General features: G+C 48.0%; 1 protein-coding gene across 14 annotated transcripts in view; it reads left to right on the forward strand.

The window, feature by feature from the left end:
* The window catches only part of Sfi1 (SFI1 centrin binding protein), a 75,395-nt gene that overhangs the window by 53,268 nt on the left and 7,536 nt on the right, over window positions 1–14,591 (forward strand). For 9 of the 14 annotated variants that reach the window (XR_012443589.1, XR_012443590.1, XM_074061399.1 and 6 more), the window contains 8 exons: window positions 454–551; window positions 2,387–2,507; window positions 6,106–6,236; window positions 11,516–11,597; window positions 11,853–12,031; window positions 12,672–12,747; window positions 13,234–13,329; window positions 13,672–13,748. Coding sequence is in view for 12 of the 14 variants with exons in the window: in XM_074061399.1 (XP_073917500.1) it covers window positions 454–551; window positions 2,387–2,507; window positions 6,106–6,236; window positions 11,516–11,597; window positions 11,853–12,031; window positions 12,672–12,747; window positions 13,234–13,329; window positions 13,672–13,748 (860 nt within the window). In the remaining 2 variants the exon portion in view is untranslated. The other 5 variants (XM_074061400.1, XM_074061405.1, XM_074061402.1 and 2 more) reach the window with 3 other exon arrangements.

Raw genomic sequence — 14,591 nt, forward strand, 5'->3', positions numbered from 1 at the left:
TCTCAGTTTATCTTATTGTTTCCTTTTATGCCTTTTAGCTTTCCTTTATCTATTTCCGATAAAGTAGACATTAGGTTCAAGGGCTTGATTAGAGATTGGAATTAAATATTTTGGCAAAATGACTTTGTGGGTGGTAACAGTGATAAGATCATTTTTAACTTCTAAAATGGCTTTGTCTTCACCTGAGGCCCAGATTAGGAATAGTTTCTTCATTTAGAGTTACAGAAACTATAAGAACAATCTCTTTGCTTTTTACATTGGCCCAGAACATAGCTCCATAAGTTAGCCATAATTATTTTGCAAGCCCTCATGTGCTCCAGTCTGAGGTGATATGTGCTTAGGAGAGCTCACAGTCTGTTGGAGTAAGGATTAATTAGCTAACAGGTTGAGAGGAAGAGTGGTCATTTTACTTTCCATTTTGGTCACTTCCACGTTCTTCCTCTCTTGCTTCAGCTGCTGCGCAGGTTCTGGAGCCTCTGGCATTACCGGATCGAGCAGAGGGAAGAGCGAGAGAAGCTTCCTTTGCTGCATGCAGCCTGGGTCCACTACAGGTAGGACTCTAGCCTCAGCCTCTCTGGATACCCCTTGTGATGCTGACTCGGGTCTTCCAGGAGAGCAGTTACTCTCTACTAGTGCCACAGATTCAGAAAGGCCCTGTAAGGGCAGAGGCCACCTATAAACCAGTGGTTCCTGCATTTGCTTTTGGCTGATCAGTTGGGAGGTCTAATGAGGACTGGGTGGGAGGCCAACATGGTGTAAAGTAGGTAGCTGGTTGACACTGCCTCAGTTCTTCAGGCCTCATGACGCTCATGTCTCGGAAATTGTGCGTTGCAAGTGTTATCCAGTCTGGAAGGGAGCAGGGAGTGGCCCTAGTTGGATTTTTTTGGGGGGTGGGGTGGGGTTTGAACTCAGTGGTTTGCACTTGCTAAGCAAGTGTTCTATTGCTTGAGTGAAACCTCCAGCCCTTTTTGCTGTGATTATTTTGGAGATGGCGGGTGGTGGGGGGGGGTCTCACTTTTTGCCCAGGCTGGCCCTGACCAGGATCCTATTTTATACTTCTTTCCATGGCTGGGATAACAGGTGCATGCCACTATGCCCACCTCTTTTGTATAAGATAGGGTCTCACAAACTTTTTTGCCTGGGCTGGACTGGAATTGTGATCATCTGCACATGCCACCATGCTCAGCTGTTGGCTGAAATGGAGTCTCCTGAGCTTTTTACCCAAGCTGGCTTCAAACCACAGTCCTGACCTAAACCTCTCATGTACCGAGGATTACAGGTGTGGGCCACCAGCGCCTGGCTTATCCTCAAGCTTTTAGAGCCAGTCATTCGATTAAAATAAATTTGGGGGGCCAGCTGTGGTGGTGCATGCCTGTAATCCCAGCACTAGGGAAGCTGAGGAAGGAGGATCAAAGGTTCAAAGATAGCCTGGGCTATATAGTGAGACCCTGCCTTAAAAAGTCATAAATTTTATTTATTAAAAAATAAGTACTACAAATCTGTGAGGAAAATTCAGAATGTACAGGAGGAAATACAAAATGAAAATAAATGTTTCCTGATCCCCTTCCTGTAACTTCTTTAATGTAACTCATCAGAGATAGCCAATATTAAATTTCTTGCTGCCAGAAATGGTCTTCTCTTCCTCTGCTTTCTCTTCTGTCCTCACCGTGTAACCAGTTTAACCTGCATAGTTATAGTTCCCACTTGGAGGCTTTTACTATTTATTTATTTTTGTGCTAGAGATCAAACCCAGGGCGTCACACATGCTAGGCAGGTGCTCTACCACTTAGCTACATCCCCGGCCTTAGAACATTTTATAGTGAATCAGTGAGAATCCCAGTATTCAACTGACTCGATTGAGAATTGCCAAGGTATGTCATGATTCTATCCTGGTTTACAAAACCAACTGTATCGTTCTCGCTCTCATCTCTCATGAAAGGGAGCTTGTCACAGCCTAGGTAGCTTGAAATAAGCTCCAGAGTTTGCCCATAAAACCAGAAAGTTAGGACCACAGGTGATGGGGGGTGGCTTAGGTGGTAGAGCACCTGCCTAGAAAGCCTGAGGCCCTGAGTTCAAACCCCAGTACTGCCTAAATAAATAAATACAAATAAAATGAATAACAAAAATTTCAGGTATCTGGAGAATTTCATACATATTTCCTAAGTTCTAGAAATTTCAATAAGAAATTTGCCAGGGGCTGGGGATTAGCTCTGCAGTAGTGCAGGCTCTTAGCATGTGCAAAGTCCTGGCTTTTATTCCAGCACAATATAAATAATAAATAGATAATAAATAAAAATAAGAAAGTAACATTTTAAAGCAAGCCACAGTCCAAAACCAGGGGTTCATAAGGTTTATGTTAGGTATCAGAATCCATTTCTCTTTCTAGAATGAAACCAGTAAGCCCACGGGCTGCTTTTGACTCTCAAAGAAGTACCAGATTCGCCTTCCTTAAAACAAAGCAAAATTTAAAAAACCTGGAACCTGAAGGTGCAGACGGCAGCACTGTGGTATGTGTTTTATTCCAGGGTGACATTGCTACGCAAGTGTGTCAGATTGTGGTTGCAGTACACTCAGAAGAGGCGACACAAGCAGGTACAGAGTGCATCACAGCAGATAGCACCAATCTTGCATCTGTTGACTTTGGGAAGGCCCATGCCAACAGACACCATGGGTGCCAGAGTGTCTGTGCTGCTCTCAGTTCCCGTTCACTTTCTACACGACCTCACCAGCCCAGCACCCAGTGAGATCATTGGGAGATGTGTCCAGAGGTGCTGTAGCCCAGTGCTAAACTGTGAGACACAGGTGCCCCGGGAGGCAGAGGAGGTGGGGTCAGGATGGCAAGGTAGTATAGATTGAATTCTGCTGAAGGAACTGTGGTCACTGAGCAGAATTCCTGCTCTCACAAGCCTTGTGAGTCCCCTCCGAGGGGCAGATGAGTGTGCTCTCAGGCCAGTTCTGATGACTAGGAGGAGCTGTCTGGGGTGCTGAACTGAGGATTCTGAGTCTGGGTTCAGTCTGGTCGGTAATGTTTATTTAATTGATGATGTATGCAAGGAAAGTGCTGCTCTTCAGCCATCCCTGGCAGTGAACCAGAGGAAGAAACCAACCAAACACTTCAGTTACTTTTGAGCTGCCTTCCCCATCCCCATTCCCTGCCATCTGCTGTTGAGAGTCTCACATGTGAATTTAGATTTTGGCTGGCTCCCCAGTTTTGTGATAAAATGCAGATTTTTAGCAAAGGATTCCTCCAGGAGCTGGTCATTCTTTTTCTGCACCCTCTGACCTGCTACCCCTGTGGCTCACAGTTGCACTCTGGCAGGTGGGCTCCCGGTCACTCCTGAGTGTTCTGTGTGTGCTCCTGCTCCTCACTGTACCTGCAGAACGGAGGCGCTGCTTCCTCCCTCTTGCCCAGCACCCCCATACGGTTGTCTGCTGGCCTTTGAGGTCCTTGCAGGTACAGCCTGCCTCTTCTGAGCCAGCACAGTGCTCGGCATAGGGTTCGTGCTGATCCACGTGGACAGATGAAGGCACAAATGAGAAAACAAACTACCATTAACACATCACAAAGTTCCCAAAGAAGCATCTGGGCCTGGGAGTTTGGATAGTATCAACCCAAGGCACAGATGGTTTTGTGTTGTTTCTACATTCAATACTTGAAAACGCTGTAGTCTGCATTCTGTGACATCCCTTTGATTATGTGACTTTTTCTGAAAGGACATTGCTATTTGGTCCCTTGAGGTCATTCAGTGCAAGTTCAACAGGATTTTGAGAGACCTTTTAGAAAAAGTCTGAGTGCCAGGGTAGAAAAGTTGTGTTTATTGCAGGTGGAAAGGAGATGGTCTCTTTTTTTAATTAAAAAAAAAAAATCTTTTGGGCTGTACTAGGGTTTGAACTCAGGTGCTTGCTAAGCAGGCACTCTACCCTTTGAGCCACACCTCCAGTCCATTTTGCTCTGGTTATTTTGGAGATGGCGTCTTGTGAACTACTTGCTCAGATTGGCTTTGAACTATGATCTTCCAAATATCAGCCTCCCAAGTAGCCAGGATTACAGGCATGAGCCACTGTGCCAAGCCCAGAGGGTCTCTTATTTCCTTCCTAGGAAAAGAGAATCTAGATTCTCTGCAGCCCAAGACCAGCATAGGTGGAAAGTCCAGGGTCAGCAATCTCTCTTTTGCATGGCCTGCTTTCAAAGGTGGAGCAGGTTGTTACTTTTTGAAAACCTTGATCCAGCAATTTGAATGTAAACTCTAGGTGTAGTTATCCCAGGAGCACATCAGTTCTATTTTAGGAAAACATAAAAAATATAATTTATTGTGGGTTTCTAAGGGCTGGGGATGTAGCTCTTGGTAGAGCACTTGCGAGATCCTGGATTCCATCACAGCACTACAGAGCAAAACAAATCTATGTCTGGGGTTCTTTTTTTTTTAATGGTACTGGGGTTTGAACTCAGGGCCCCACAGTTGCTAGGCAGATGCTGTACCACTTGAGCCACTCATCCAGCCCTTTTTTCTTTTTGTGCAGGGTCTTGCATTTATTTATGGCATGTGGGCTGGACCATGATCCTCTTATTTACACTGACTGCATGGCTGGGATAATAAGTGCATGCCACCACACTATTTTTTACTGATTGAAATGGGGTCTTGGGAACTTTTTGCCCCAGCTGGTCTTGAACCACAGTCCTCCTGATTTCTGTCTTCTATATGGCTAGGATTACAGTCTTGAGCACTGCACCTGGCCTTGGAATTTCTTTCTTTTTAAAAAGAATGTGTACAGAATTGCAAAATGTTTGCTAATTGTTGCAGTTGGAGGACAGGTTCATGGGCATTCATTAAACTTTTTATATTTGAAAAATGACCATAAGAAAACAATCAAAAGCAATGCAATATGTAGGCATTCTAGAAAACTTTGGAAGTGTAGAAAGACATAAAGAAGAAAAAACAAAAGCACTCATGAGCTTGCCTCTGAAGAGGACATTTGGTGAGTAAATCTGGTACTCTCTTTCCTCTAGGGGAAGTGTATGCATCCCATCGTTGTACACGTGTCCTGTTCCAGTGTTCCATTGCTATGTAAAGAATTACCCCAAACTCAGCAGCATAAAACCACCACTTAAGGTTTCTGTTGCTCACATTGAGACCCCACAGTGGGGAGGCTGGTCTCTGCTCCACGAGAACAGGGCCCTCAGCTGGGAAGATTGTAACGCAGGGGTTAGAATCCTCTAGAAGTTTCTGGTTCCTGAAGTGGAATGAATCAAAGACTGGGCTGACCTGGAAGTATTAGCCAGTGAGCCTGTGTGTGGCCTTGCCGTGAGTCATGGCTTCTTCATAGCATGGGAGCCTCAGGGTAGTTGACATCAGGACTTGGAAAGTGAGTGTTCTATTGAACAAGGCAGGAGTTGTATAGCCTTTCGTGTAGCCTCAGCAGTCACCTAGTGTCACTTTTACCATGCTCTCTTGGTCAAAGCAGTGTCCCACCCAGATTAGAAAGGAGGGGACATATGCTGCTTCTCAGTGCGGGAGGATGGCTGGCAGTGTGTGTTTACAGCTTCCGCCCCACGTGCCCGTGCACTTCCCTCCCTGGAAGCAGTGGTTCTTGAGGCGTTCCTAAGTCAGTGTCTGTCTTCCTCCTGATACATCAGGGCTCCGAGAGCCGTTCATAATGACAACAGAGTTATAGAATCTATGTAACATAGCCACCAAAACAAAATCAGGAAATACCATAGGATAGGAAAGATCTGTGTATTTCTAATGCATAGGACAAGGTTTTTTGGATTCAAAAACCCATACATCTCACTGGGCTGCCGACAGTCAGACAATAAAACAGGCAGTGGGTGTGAATGTCTCTGAGCGATAGGGAAGAAATTTAGACAAGCATACACATACGTGTGTATATTCTTACAGGAAGAGGTCCTGAAGCCACATGTCATTAAAGAAGTGAATAATTATCACTTGCCAAATTTCATTTTTCACTTAACATTAGCAAAGATCAAATACAATATTTTTGGATTTTATCTCTAATTTTATTGGGTAAGAAACAGTTCTCCCTCAAGAGTGTGACTCTGAAAGAAAAAAAGCATTGCAGAAAAGGCCATTCATTATTTTACTTTAGCTACTGCAGGCCACAGCAGATAGCCACTTCCAGCAGAGAGCCCTGTCCGCTGCCTTCCACACATGGAGCCGACTCTGGCGACAGCACCAGCAGGAACATGTCCTTAGTGCACAAGCAGTGCGTTTTCACAGGTATGCTACGTAGCTCCCGTCTGTACAGGGGCCGACATCTCTGGTCCACCTCTGCCAACCTTTTACACAGCCCATTGGCTTTGCTTCTCAGTCCCAAGCCCCCCCGTCCCTGATTCTCCCAGGGTTTTCAATAATTTGGGCTTGTTGATCTTATCTAGTGGGAAAAGAGATAGTATTTCCTCTGGGCACATTTTTCCTCGTTCTTAAAGCACTTTCACAATTGCCTGTTTTATGTCTCTGCCCTCATTTCATGCTGCTAAGAGCTCCACTGACACCGCCCGCTAGCTTTCTGGATCAGAGCACTGGTGGGGCCATGTGGTACCTTGGCAGGAATTCTGGAGTGTGACCTCCTTGAAACGCTTAGTTCTTGTTCTGCAAGACCTGGCCTTTTGAAGTCCTGAAGTTATAGTCATCAACAGAATTAAAAAGGTCATGGAGCAGAGTGACATTGTTTTAGCTCCTACAGGGCCACACTTGCTCAAAGCAGGTCCTCGGTACACGTTGGTGGAACGCACTGAGGAAATTGTTAACTGCTAACTGTGCATCAACTGCTGTGCTGGTCGCTGTGTGCTGTGACATCATTATCTCCATTAATAATTTCCTTATTGCAGCAGTCCTGAGGAAACGGGCAAAATGATAAGTGACCATCGTGGTAACAGTCAGTGTATGTCAGAGCCAGAGTTTAAATTCAAATCTCTATTCCAAAGTCCAGACTTTCTACTCAGTGATGAGGAAGATCTTTCTGCTGACTTTGCAGGAGTTTAACTTCTTGTAAGGAGACAAACCGTACACAAGAGACCATTGAGGAATAATCCACGCATCCACAATTACGTCAGGCATCAAGTTCCTCTAGAGCTCAGTCTGGTGCTGAGAGTGGCTGGAGCCTGGAAGTGTTTGGGGGAAACCAAGGATTGGGGGTGAAGGGTCAGAGTCATAAGATGTGGATGGCCAGCCTGAGGAGTGGACGGGTCCAGTAGACAGATGAGGGGCCAATGTGTGGGCAGGCACACAGAAGCAGTAAAGTGACAGTTTTGGAGATGGCCCTGTGTGCAGCGTGTATCAACTCGTGGCAGAGGACCAGAGGAAGGGCATGTGTTGGAGAAGGTGCAGCTCTCTTAAGTTTGGAGGAGTCTAAGTGCTGGTTGGAGAGGGTCACCTGGAAATCCAGGACTCCTGAGCACAAAGCCCAAGGAGGTGTTTCCAGTGGGTGGTCTCAGGGAACACAGGCTGCCTCCACCACCTCCTGTAGACACAGCGGCTTTGTCTTTTCCCGCTTCCTGTATGTGATCTGATAGAAGATCCATTCCAGAAATGGCTTCAGTACTTAAAACACACACAGACCTCTGTTTCCTTTATATACAAGAGAAACCTGCGGGGAGCAGACTTGGGTGTTCTAGAGCTATCACTGGAGATAAAAGGCTAGAAGGGGGAATTGGAGACCCAGTGGCTGGCAGGCTAGAAAGATGGTGGAGGCTAACCTAGACGTTGTCCTGTTTTGCTGGTTGGATCTTTCTAGGAGACTTAGTCTCACAGGTTCCCACCATCCTGGTTCGTTGGGGAGCAGAGGGCTTGAGTCTGGCTTGGAAGCTAGTCAAGGCCTGTGTTCAGACTTTGTTTCTCCACCTGCCAGCTGCTGGGCCAGTCAGCGTCTCTGAGCCTCAGTCTTCTCTAGTGTAAAGTGGAGATGACTTGAAGAGTCCTGTCATAGGTTGTCCTGAGAGCTAGGTGACATAGTACATGTCAAATACAGTCAAAGCACCCAGCACAAGATATTGATGATCCTGCCCCCAGAACCGGCTGGATTCGTGACTGTCTCTGTAAGAAAATATTCATGCAGCATTGGTTGGTGTTAAGTAAGTTAAAGTTCCAAGGAATAGCTGCTATCCTGTACTCTCAGGTGTTTGCTAAATGTCTTAGAAATACAGGCAGAACTTCTGGTGAAATCTCATGAATTATGGCGAAAGTGATCATTTATTAACTTTCAGTAAACTATACTGACAGACAAAAAGCTGACATAAAATTTGCATGTTGTTAAACAATTTGATGCACTCTCACAAATTATGCCCGAGTGAGCAGCACTGTAGTCAAGGTACGTCTGTATTTCTCTCGCCACGGAATTGGCAGTTTTTTGAAAATCAGATGGCCACGTAAGTCCGCTTCTGTCTCTGAGCTTTTATCTGTCTGTCTATCTTTACTACCCCTCTGTCCTGATTGCTTATCTTCATTGTAAGTGTTGAAATCACAGTAAGTTCTTTAACCTTATTCTTGTTCAAGATTGTCTGTTTGTCCTGTGTGCACTCCCCTGTGAATTTTTGAATCAGTTTGCCAGTTCCTTCAAAAAGTTCTCCTGGGATTTTCTTTGGGGTTTTACCGAATCTGGTACATTTCTTCCTTTTATTTAAGTTTTCGTTCATTTTTCTCAGCAGTATTTGTAATTTTGGATAGTGTTTTTATATGTAGTTTTAAAGTTTATTTCTAAACATCTTTACAGTTTTTGATGCTACTTTAGATGGAATTATTTGGGGGCTGGCGGAGTGGCTCAAGTGGTGATACACCTGCCTAGCAAGCATGAGGGCCTGAGTTTGAACCCAGTACCACAAAAAAAAAAAACAAAAAACACAAAACAACACAAAAAATGGAGTTATTTAAAAATTTTTTCGAATTGTTTGTTCCTAGTATATAGAAATACAATCGATGCTTTGTATTCCACGACCTCTCTAAATTACTAGTTTTAGTAGTTTCTTTCTTTTCTAAACATTGTGTGACACAGGCCGGCAGTGATGGCTCTCACTGAAATGCTAGCTGCTTGGAGGGCAGAGATCAGGAAGATCAAGGTTCGTGGCTAGCATGGGCAAAACACAAGACCTTGTCTTAAAATACCCAACACAAAAAAGGGCTCAAATGGTAGAGCACTTGCCTAGTATGTATGAGGCCCTAAGTTCAAATCCCAATACCACCAAAAAAAAAAAAAAAAAAGACAAAAAAAATTTGCGTAAAACAATCTTTTTTTTTTTTTTCATCCCAAAGCATTTTTGCTCGCATACACCAGTTGTAACGGGGGATTCGCTGTGACATTTTGAATGTTCTCACATTGTCCATGGGTTAAGTTCTCCCTCATCACCTCCCTCTGCTAGTTCGTGTAAGTATATAAAGTGCATCGTCCACATTCACCCTCCTTTACCCCTCCATCCTCCCTCCCCCTCCCAACCCCCAGGACCTATTTTACCATCCTGACCTCCATTTTTAATTCCACAGTCAGTGTTCACTGGGGTTTCCCATGTATCCGAGCTGTGAATATTCTTTACTTCCTTCCCACACCCTATTCAGTTTTCATTACATGTCCTGTGTCACCTACCCGCACAGGTGCCATGTTTTGCTGTATTGTTGACTGTCACTCCCTTTCCCTGCTGCCAAGTTCCATAGCGTGGTTCCACTGTTACAAACATGTTCTATATATAAATGCATGTTTTATGCAAATAAAGACAGCTTTTCCCTCTCCAGTCTGTTTGCTTTTCCCCTGCTGTTCTTACTGTACTGCTGGGAACTCCAGTGCTCTTTAAGTAGAAGTGGTGAGAGGTCACACAGCTGTCCTTCCCCATCTTCTGGGGAAGCAAAAAGCATCGACTGCGTCACCATTGAGCACGTCAGCTCTGAGTTTTGCATAGACTGGCTTGTATTATAAAGAGTTGGTGTTTTTTGGCGTACTGGGCTTGAACTCAGGGCTACACCTTTAGTCACTCCACCAGCCACCAGCCCTTTTTTGTGATAGGTTTTTTCGAGATAGGGTCTCACAAACTACTTGCCAAGGCTGGCTTTGAACTGCAATCCTCCTGATCTCTGCTTCCTGAATAGCTGGGTTTACAGGTGCACATTACACCCAGCTTTTGTTTGAGATAGGGTCTTGCCAGCTTTTGCTTGGGCCAGCCCCAAACCACTGTCCTCTCAAATAGTTGGGATTATAGTTATGCTCTACTGTACTCAACCCCCTTTTATCATTTTGTTTTATTGGTACTGGCGTTTGAACTCAGGCCCTCGCACTTGTTAGGCATAACCACGCCCCCAAGCCTGTTTTTGTTGTTGTTACTGTTTTTGCTTTAGTTATTTTTCAGGTAGGGTCTTGAGTTTTTGCCTGGGGCCAGCCTCAGACTTTGATCCTCCCTGTTTATACCTCCCACATAGTTGGGATCATAGACACATGTCACCACACCCAGATTACTAATTGAGATGAAGTCTCACTGGCTTCAAACCACAACTCCTCCGATCTCTGCCTCCTGCAGGCCCACTCTTTACTAGACCCCCAGGTTGCACGTGCAGCCCTCTCAAGTCCAGGGGCAACCTCAGTGAACTTCTGGGTATTCCCCTCTGCTCAGCTTCCTCTGTCTCACTACCCTGTCCCCAAATTCCAACCTCTTTAGCGGTCTTGGAGCCAACATTGACCTCCTGTTCAGTGAGCCAGTCAGAGCATGGCTTCCTTCCCCCCACGGTCTAAAAAGCACAGTGGGCACAATGCGTGGGTGTCTGGGAGCTTACTGCACGGGTCTCTCAACTTTTGAGCATCACAGTTTGCATTTCTACTGTCTGATGCCTAAAACCTGTGACTTCATGTATCTAGCTTTGTAGTTCATGACTGGAGGGCAAGTCCAGGACCACAGGTGTCGTCATGGCTGGAGGTGGAGCTCCTCGTTTTGAGTGACATCCTTCCCATGTTAAATGCCAGGGGATTAATCTCTCCTCAGCACCCAGCCTTGACCCTTGTGGTCCTGCCAGTGTGGAACTCATGAGGCACTGAGTCAGTTGTCCTGGTGCAACAGTTTACCATAGTTAATGGTAAGCCAAGGTAGGCTTTGGTAGAGGTGACAAAGCAATGGTTCCCACCCGTGTGTCCGATTCACCTGGGGTTTTGAGAGTGTGGCTTGGGTCAGGGGTCCTGCCCATTTCCCCCCATGAGTTGGTTAGAGCAGCCTGTCCGTATGCACAGCACTGGCAAGGCTCTCAGCGTTGGTGTTGGGAATCGAGTGTGGCGTGGATGAAGAGCCAGGGCCTCGGCCCCGAGTCCTCCTTACTGCCTGCAAAGGCGGAGCTGGTGCTGAGATAATTGGGAAAGTGTTGGGTTGGGGTTTTTTTTGGCTTTCATCTGTGACTCTTCCCTTTCTTTCCTTTCCTGCCTTCTTCATCAGCGCTCATTAAGGAAAAATCCAGTTCTTTGCAGCTTATAGTTCTGTTGGACTTTTTGGTTTTAATTTAGTGTTTCTCTCTGATCCATTTTTTCTGGCTTCCAGGGGGACAGTAGAAAAGCAGGTCTTTGCTATCTGGTGGCAGAAGATGTTTCAGCATCGAGAAAACCGCCTGGCAGAGAGAATGGTATATGGCTGACCTGAGGAGGCACCTACAGGGGGAGGTCCTGTTTTGAGCCTTTGCCTGCACTGCAGGTCACCTGCCTCTCACTCAGGAGCAGGGTCTGGATGTCATGTCCTTGTCAGTGCAGTTTACCAGCAGCTTCGGGACCAAGGCCCTTCCTGAATGTCTGTTTCTTTTGCTGTGGTCTTTACATTGTTCCCTGGCTTCCACACGGCCCTCTCCTTAACCCGTTCTGTTCTCCCTCCTGCCCTGCCTCAGGCCATCCTTCAGGCAGAGCGGCACCTTCTGCAGAGGTCCTGGTCCATGTGGCACCAGCAGGCAGCAGCACGTCGCCAGGAGCAGGAGTGGCAAGCGGTGGCCTGTGCCCACCACCAGCAGGGGCAGCTTAGGAAGGCCTTCTGGGTCTGGAGGGAGAGCGCCCGAGGGCTTAGGACAGAGTAAGTCACATTCTGCCACTTTGACCACGGAAGCAATGTCAACCCCGCGTCCCGTGTAAAGGGTTGAGTCAACCTTGATTGCGTGTCAGTTTCAGAAATTCAACCTGAAGTGGAAACCAGGGCGGGCCCTCAGGATATCAGCTGGGACAAAGTGCTCTGTGAATCAGGGAAGTTCTGTCCATCCTGGCCCATTTGAAGTGACCTTGGGGATGACTGACCACCTGGCCAGCGGGCAGGTCATTACAGTTTACCAGCCACATGGCTACAGGGAGCAGGGCCGGCAGCCTGTGTGTCCACTGCAGAGATCTTCCCACTTCAGGGCTGTCTGTATCCACTGTGGGTCCCGAGAGCCTACCGATCCAGCCCTGGCCACTCTAGCCTCCTCCTCAGTGGGCTTCGGCAGGCCTGTGCTCGCGTGAGCATTGCTGCTGCTTGAATCCCTGTGAACTTACATGCAAAGTTTTGAATCTGTGTGCCCTTTTCTGTTGAGAGAACCCAAGTCCTTTGGTAGCTCTTCAGAGAGGGTCTTGACTCCCATAGAAACTTCGCCACCAGCTACAGGCCAGGGACAGCGAAGTGGAGCTTGTCAGGAGCCCGTGCTGTCTGGGCTCTGCGCTGAGCCACTCCCGTCTCTCTGCAGGAGGACAGGCAGGGCACGGGCTGTGTGCTTCCACTCAGTGCGGCTCCTGCGTTGGGCCTGGAGCAGGTGGAGGGAGGTAAGGCTTTGGTGAGGGTGCCACTCGAGAATGGCTTTTGGCTGGGTAGAGCAGTGTGTCTGTGTGACTCAGAGCAGACAGATGGGCTCCTCGGCAGTGCAGTGCCTCGGAGCCAGGGAGGAGGGTGGGCAGCAGACAAGGAAGTATTAGCTCACTGCCGGGAGATAATTGGCTAGGGACTCCTTGTTCTTTTAGTAGCAGGCTGTTCTTATTTGAACCTACTGAATCTAAAATTCCCGATCTAACCATGTACCCTACCAAGGGCACAAAATGTTCAGCTGACACCAAACAGTTCCTGTAAGTCAGGCACTTGCTTATGTGATCCTCACAAAACCCCCAGAAGTGCTAGTTACAGATGAGAAAACCAAGGCTTAGGAAGGTTATGTAGCACATGTGAGCTCACACAGTGTAAACTGAGGCACGGCTGGAATCGCCCCTTCCCCTGGTCCCTCAGCCCTGGGTGGCCGCTCTCTCCTGTGTTCGCAGTGCCTGGCCCTGCGGGCTGCTGAGCAACAGCAGCTGATGCAAGCGGACCTGCGTGGCCAGAGGATCGCGCTGCGCAGGGCGCTGCGGAAGTGGCTGGTGGGTGCCCCCGTCTCCAGACCTCCTTGCTTTAGGGGTGGGGAGGCTTCTGCAAACTGTTTTCTGTCCTGTCCCTCCCCAAAGCAATTCCACAAGCCTGTAACAACAGGTGTCCATACAGGGGGTCTCACAGCCACAGGGAGTCACAGCCTTACAGGAAGCACAGAGGTTGACATGTTAGGTGAGGGCCCAGGAAGGCCCAGGGGCTACTAGCCTTGGGATAAGGGTCTCAGCCTCTCCCTGCTCTTGTGGATGCTCTGGGGATGTAAACACACCTGAGGCCTGCCTGCAGTGGGAGAAGTGGGGGCCGGGGACTGCCTCTAGTGCTCCTGTCCCCCACAGGCATACCAGAGCAGGGTGCGGAGTGTGCTGCAGGAGGTGGCAGCCAGGGAGAGCCAGCACAACAGGCAGCTGCTGCGGTGAGTCTCCCGAGGGTCTGGTGAGGCCCAGGCTGAAGGAGAAGCAACAGCCAGAGCTAGGTGTTGTGGGGTCCTGCCTGGACCTAGCAGAGCGTGGGGCTGCATGCCACACCTCATGTGCTGTGGTGCTGGCTTCCCCACAGCTCGCCCTAAATTCACCGGTTCATCTTAGCACAGCTTGAACTTGAGCGATGTGCAGGGTGCCCTTGGAAAGCATCTCTCAGCCAGATACCTGTGGGCATCCCATTTGCCCTGCTCCCCTATGCTCTTCCCCCTGCTTCATGCCTGCAGGATTCAGACTCTCCAGGCCCCGTTTCATCTCCTCTCCTGCCATTTCCCAGGAAGTCCCCTCCCAGCCCTGTAGGACTGTCTGCATCTCTCACCTTCAAAGATCCCTCTCGGCCCACCCTGCAGTCCTTCAAGGCCTAGTTCTGAACTTGCTGCTTCCCAGCAGGCCTTCCTCCTTCCCTTTCTTTCCCTTCCCCTGTGTGTTCAGCCCTTGCTGTTCTAGGCAGCCTATGGGCCATGCACCTTGTGCATCTTGAACCCCTGCATCCCTCCTCGGGGGTCACAAACTGCCATCCAGGCCTCCAGATGGCAGAATAAGAGAAGGGACCAGACACTGCTGGGGTTGAGCTCTCCTCCCTCTGGCTTCCCTATCTCTGTGCTTCTCATTTAGTGGGACTGGGGTTCGAACTCAGGGCTTCTCACACCTTCAGTCCAGTTTGCTCTGGTTATTTCAGAGACAGGAATCTCTTGAACTATTTGCCCAGGCTGGCTTCAAACCATGATCCTCCCAAGTAGCTGAGATGACAGGCTTGAGCCACTGCACGTGGTTCTGCA

The sequence above is a fragment of the Castor canadensis genome, chromosome 18 (assembly GCF_047511655.1).
Source record: "Castor canadensis chromosome 18, mCasCan1.hap1v2, whole genome shotgun sequence".
Classification (NCBI taxonomy): domain Eukaryota; kingdom Metazoa; phylum Chordata; class Mammalia; order Rodentia; family Castoridae; genus Castor; species Castor canadensis.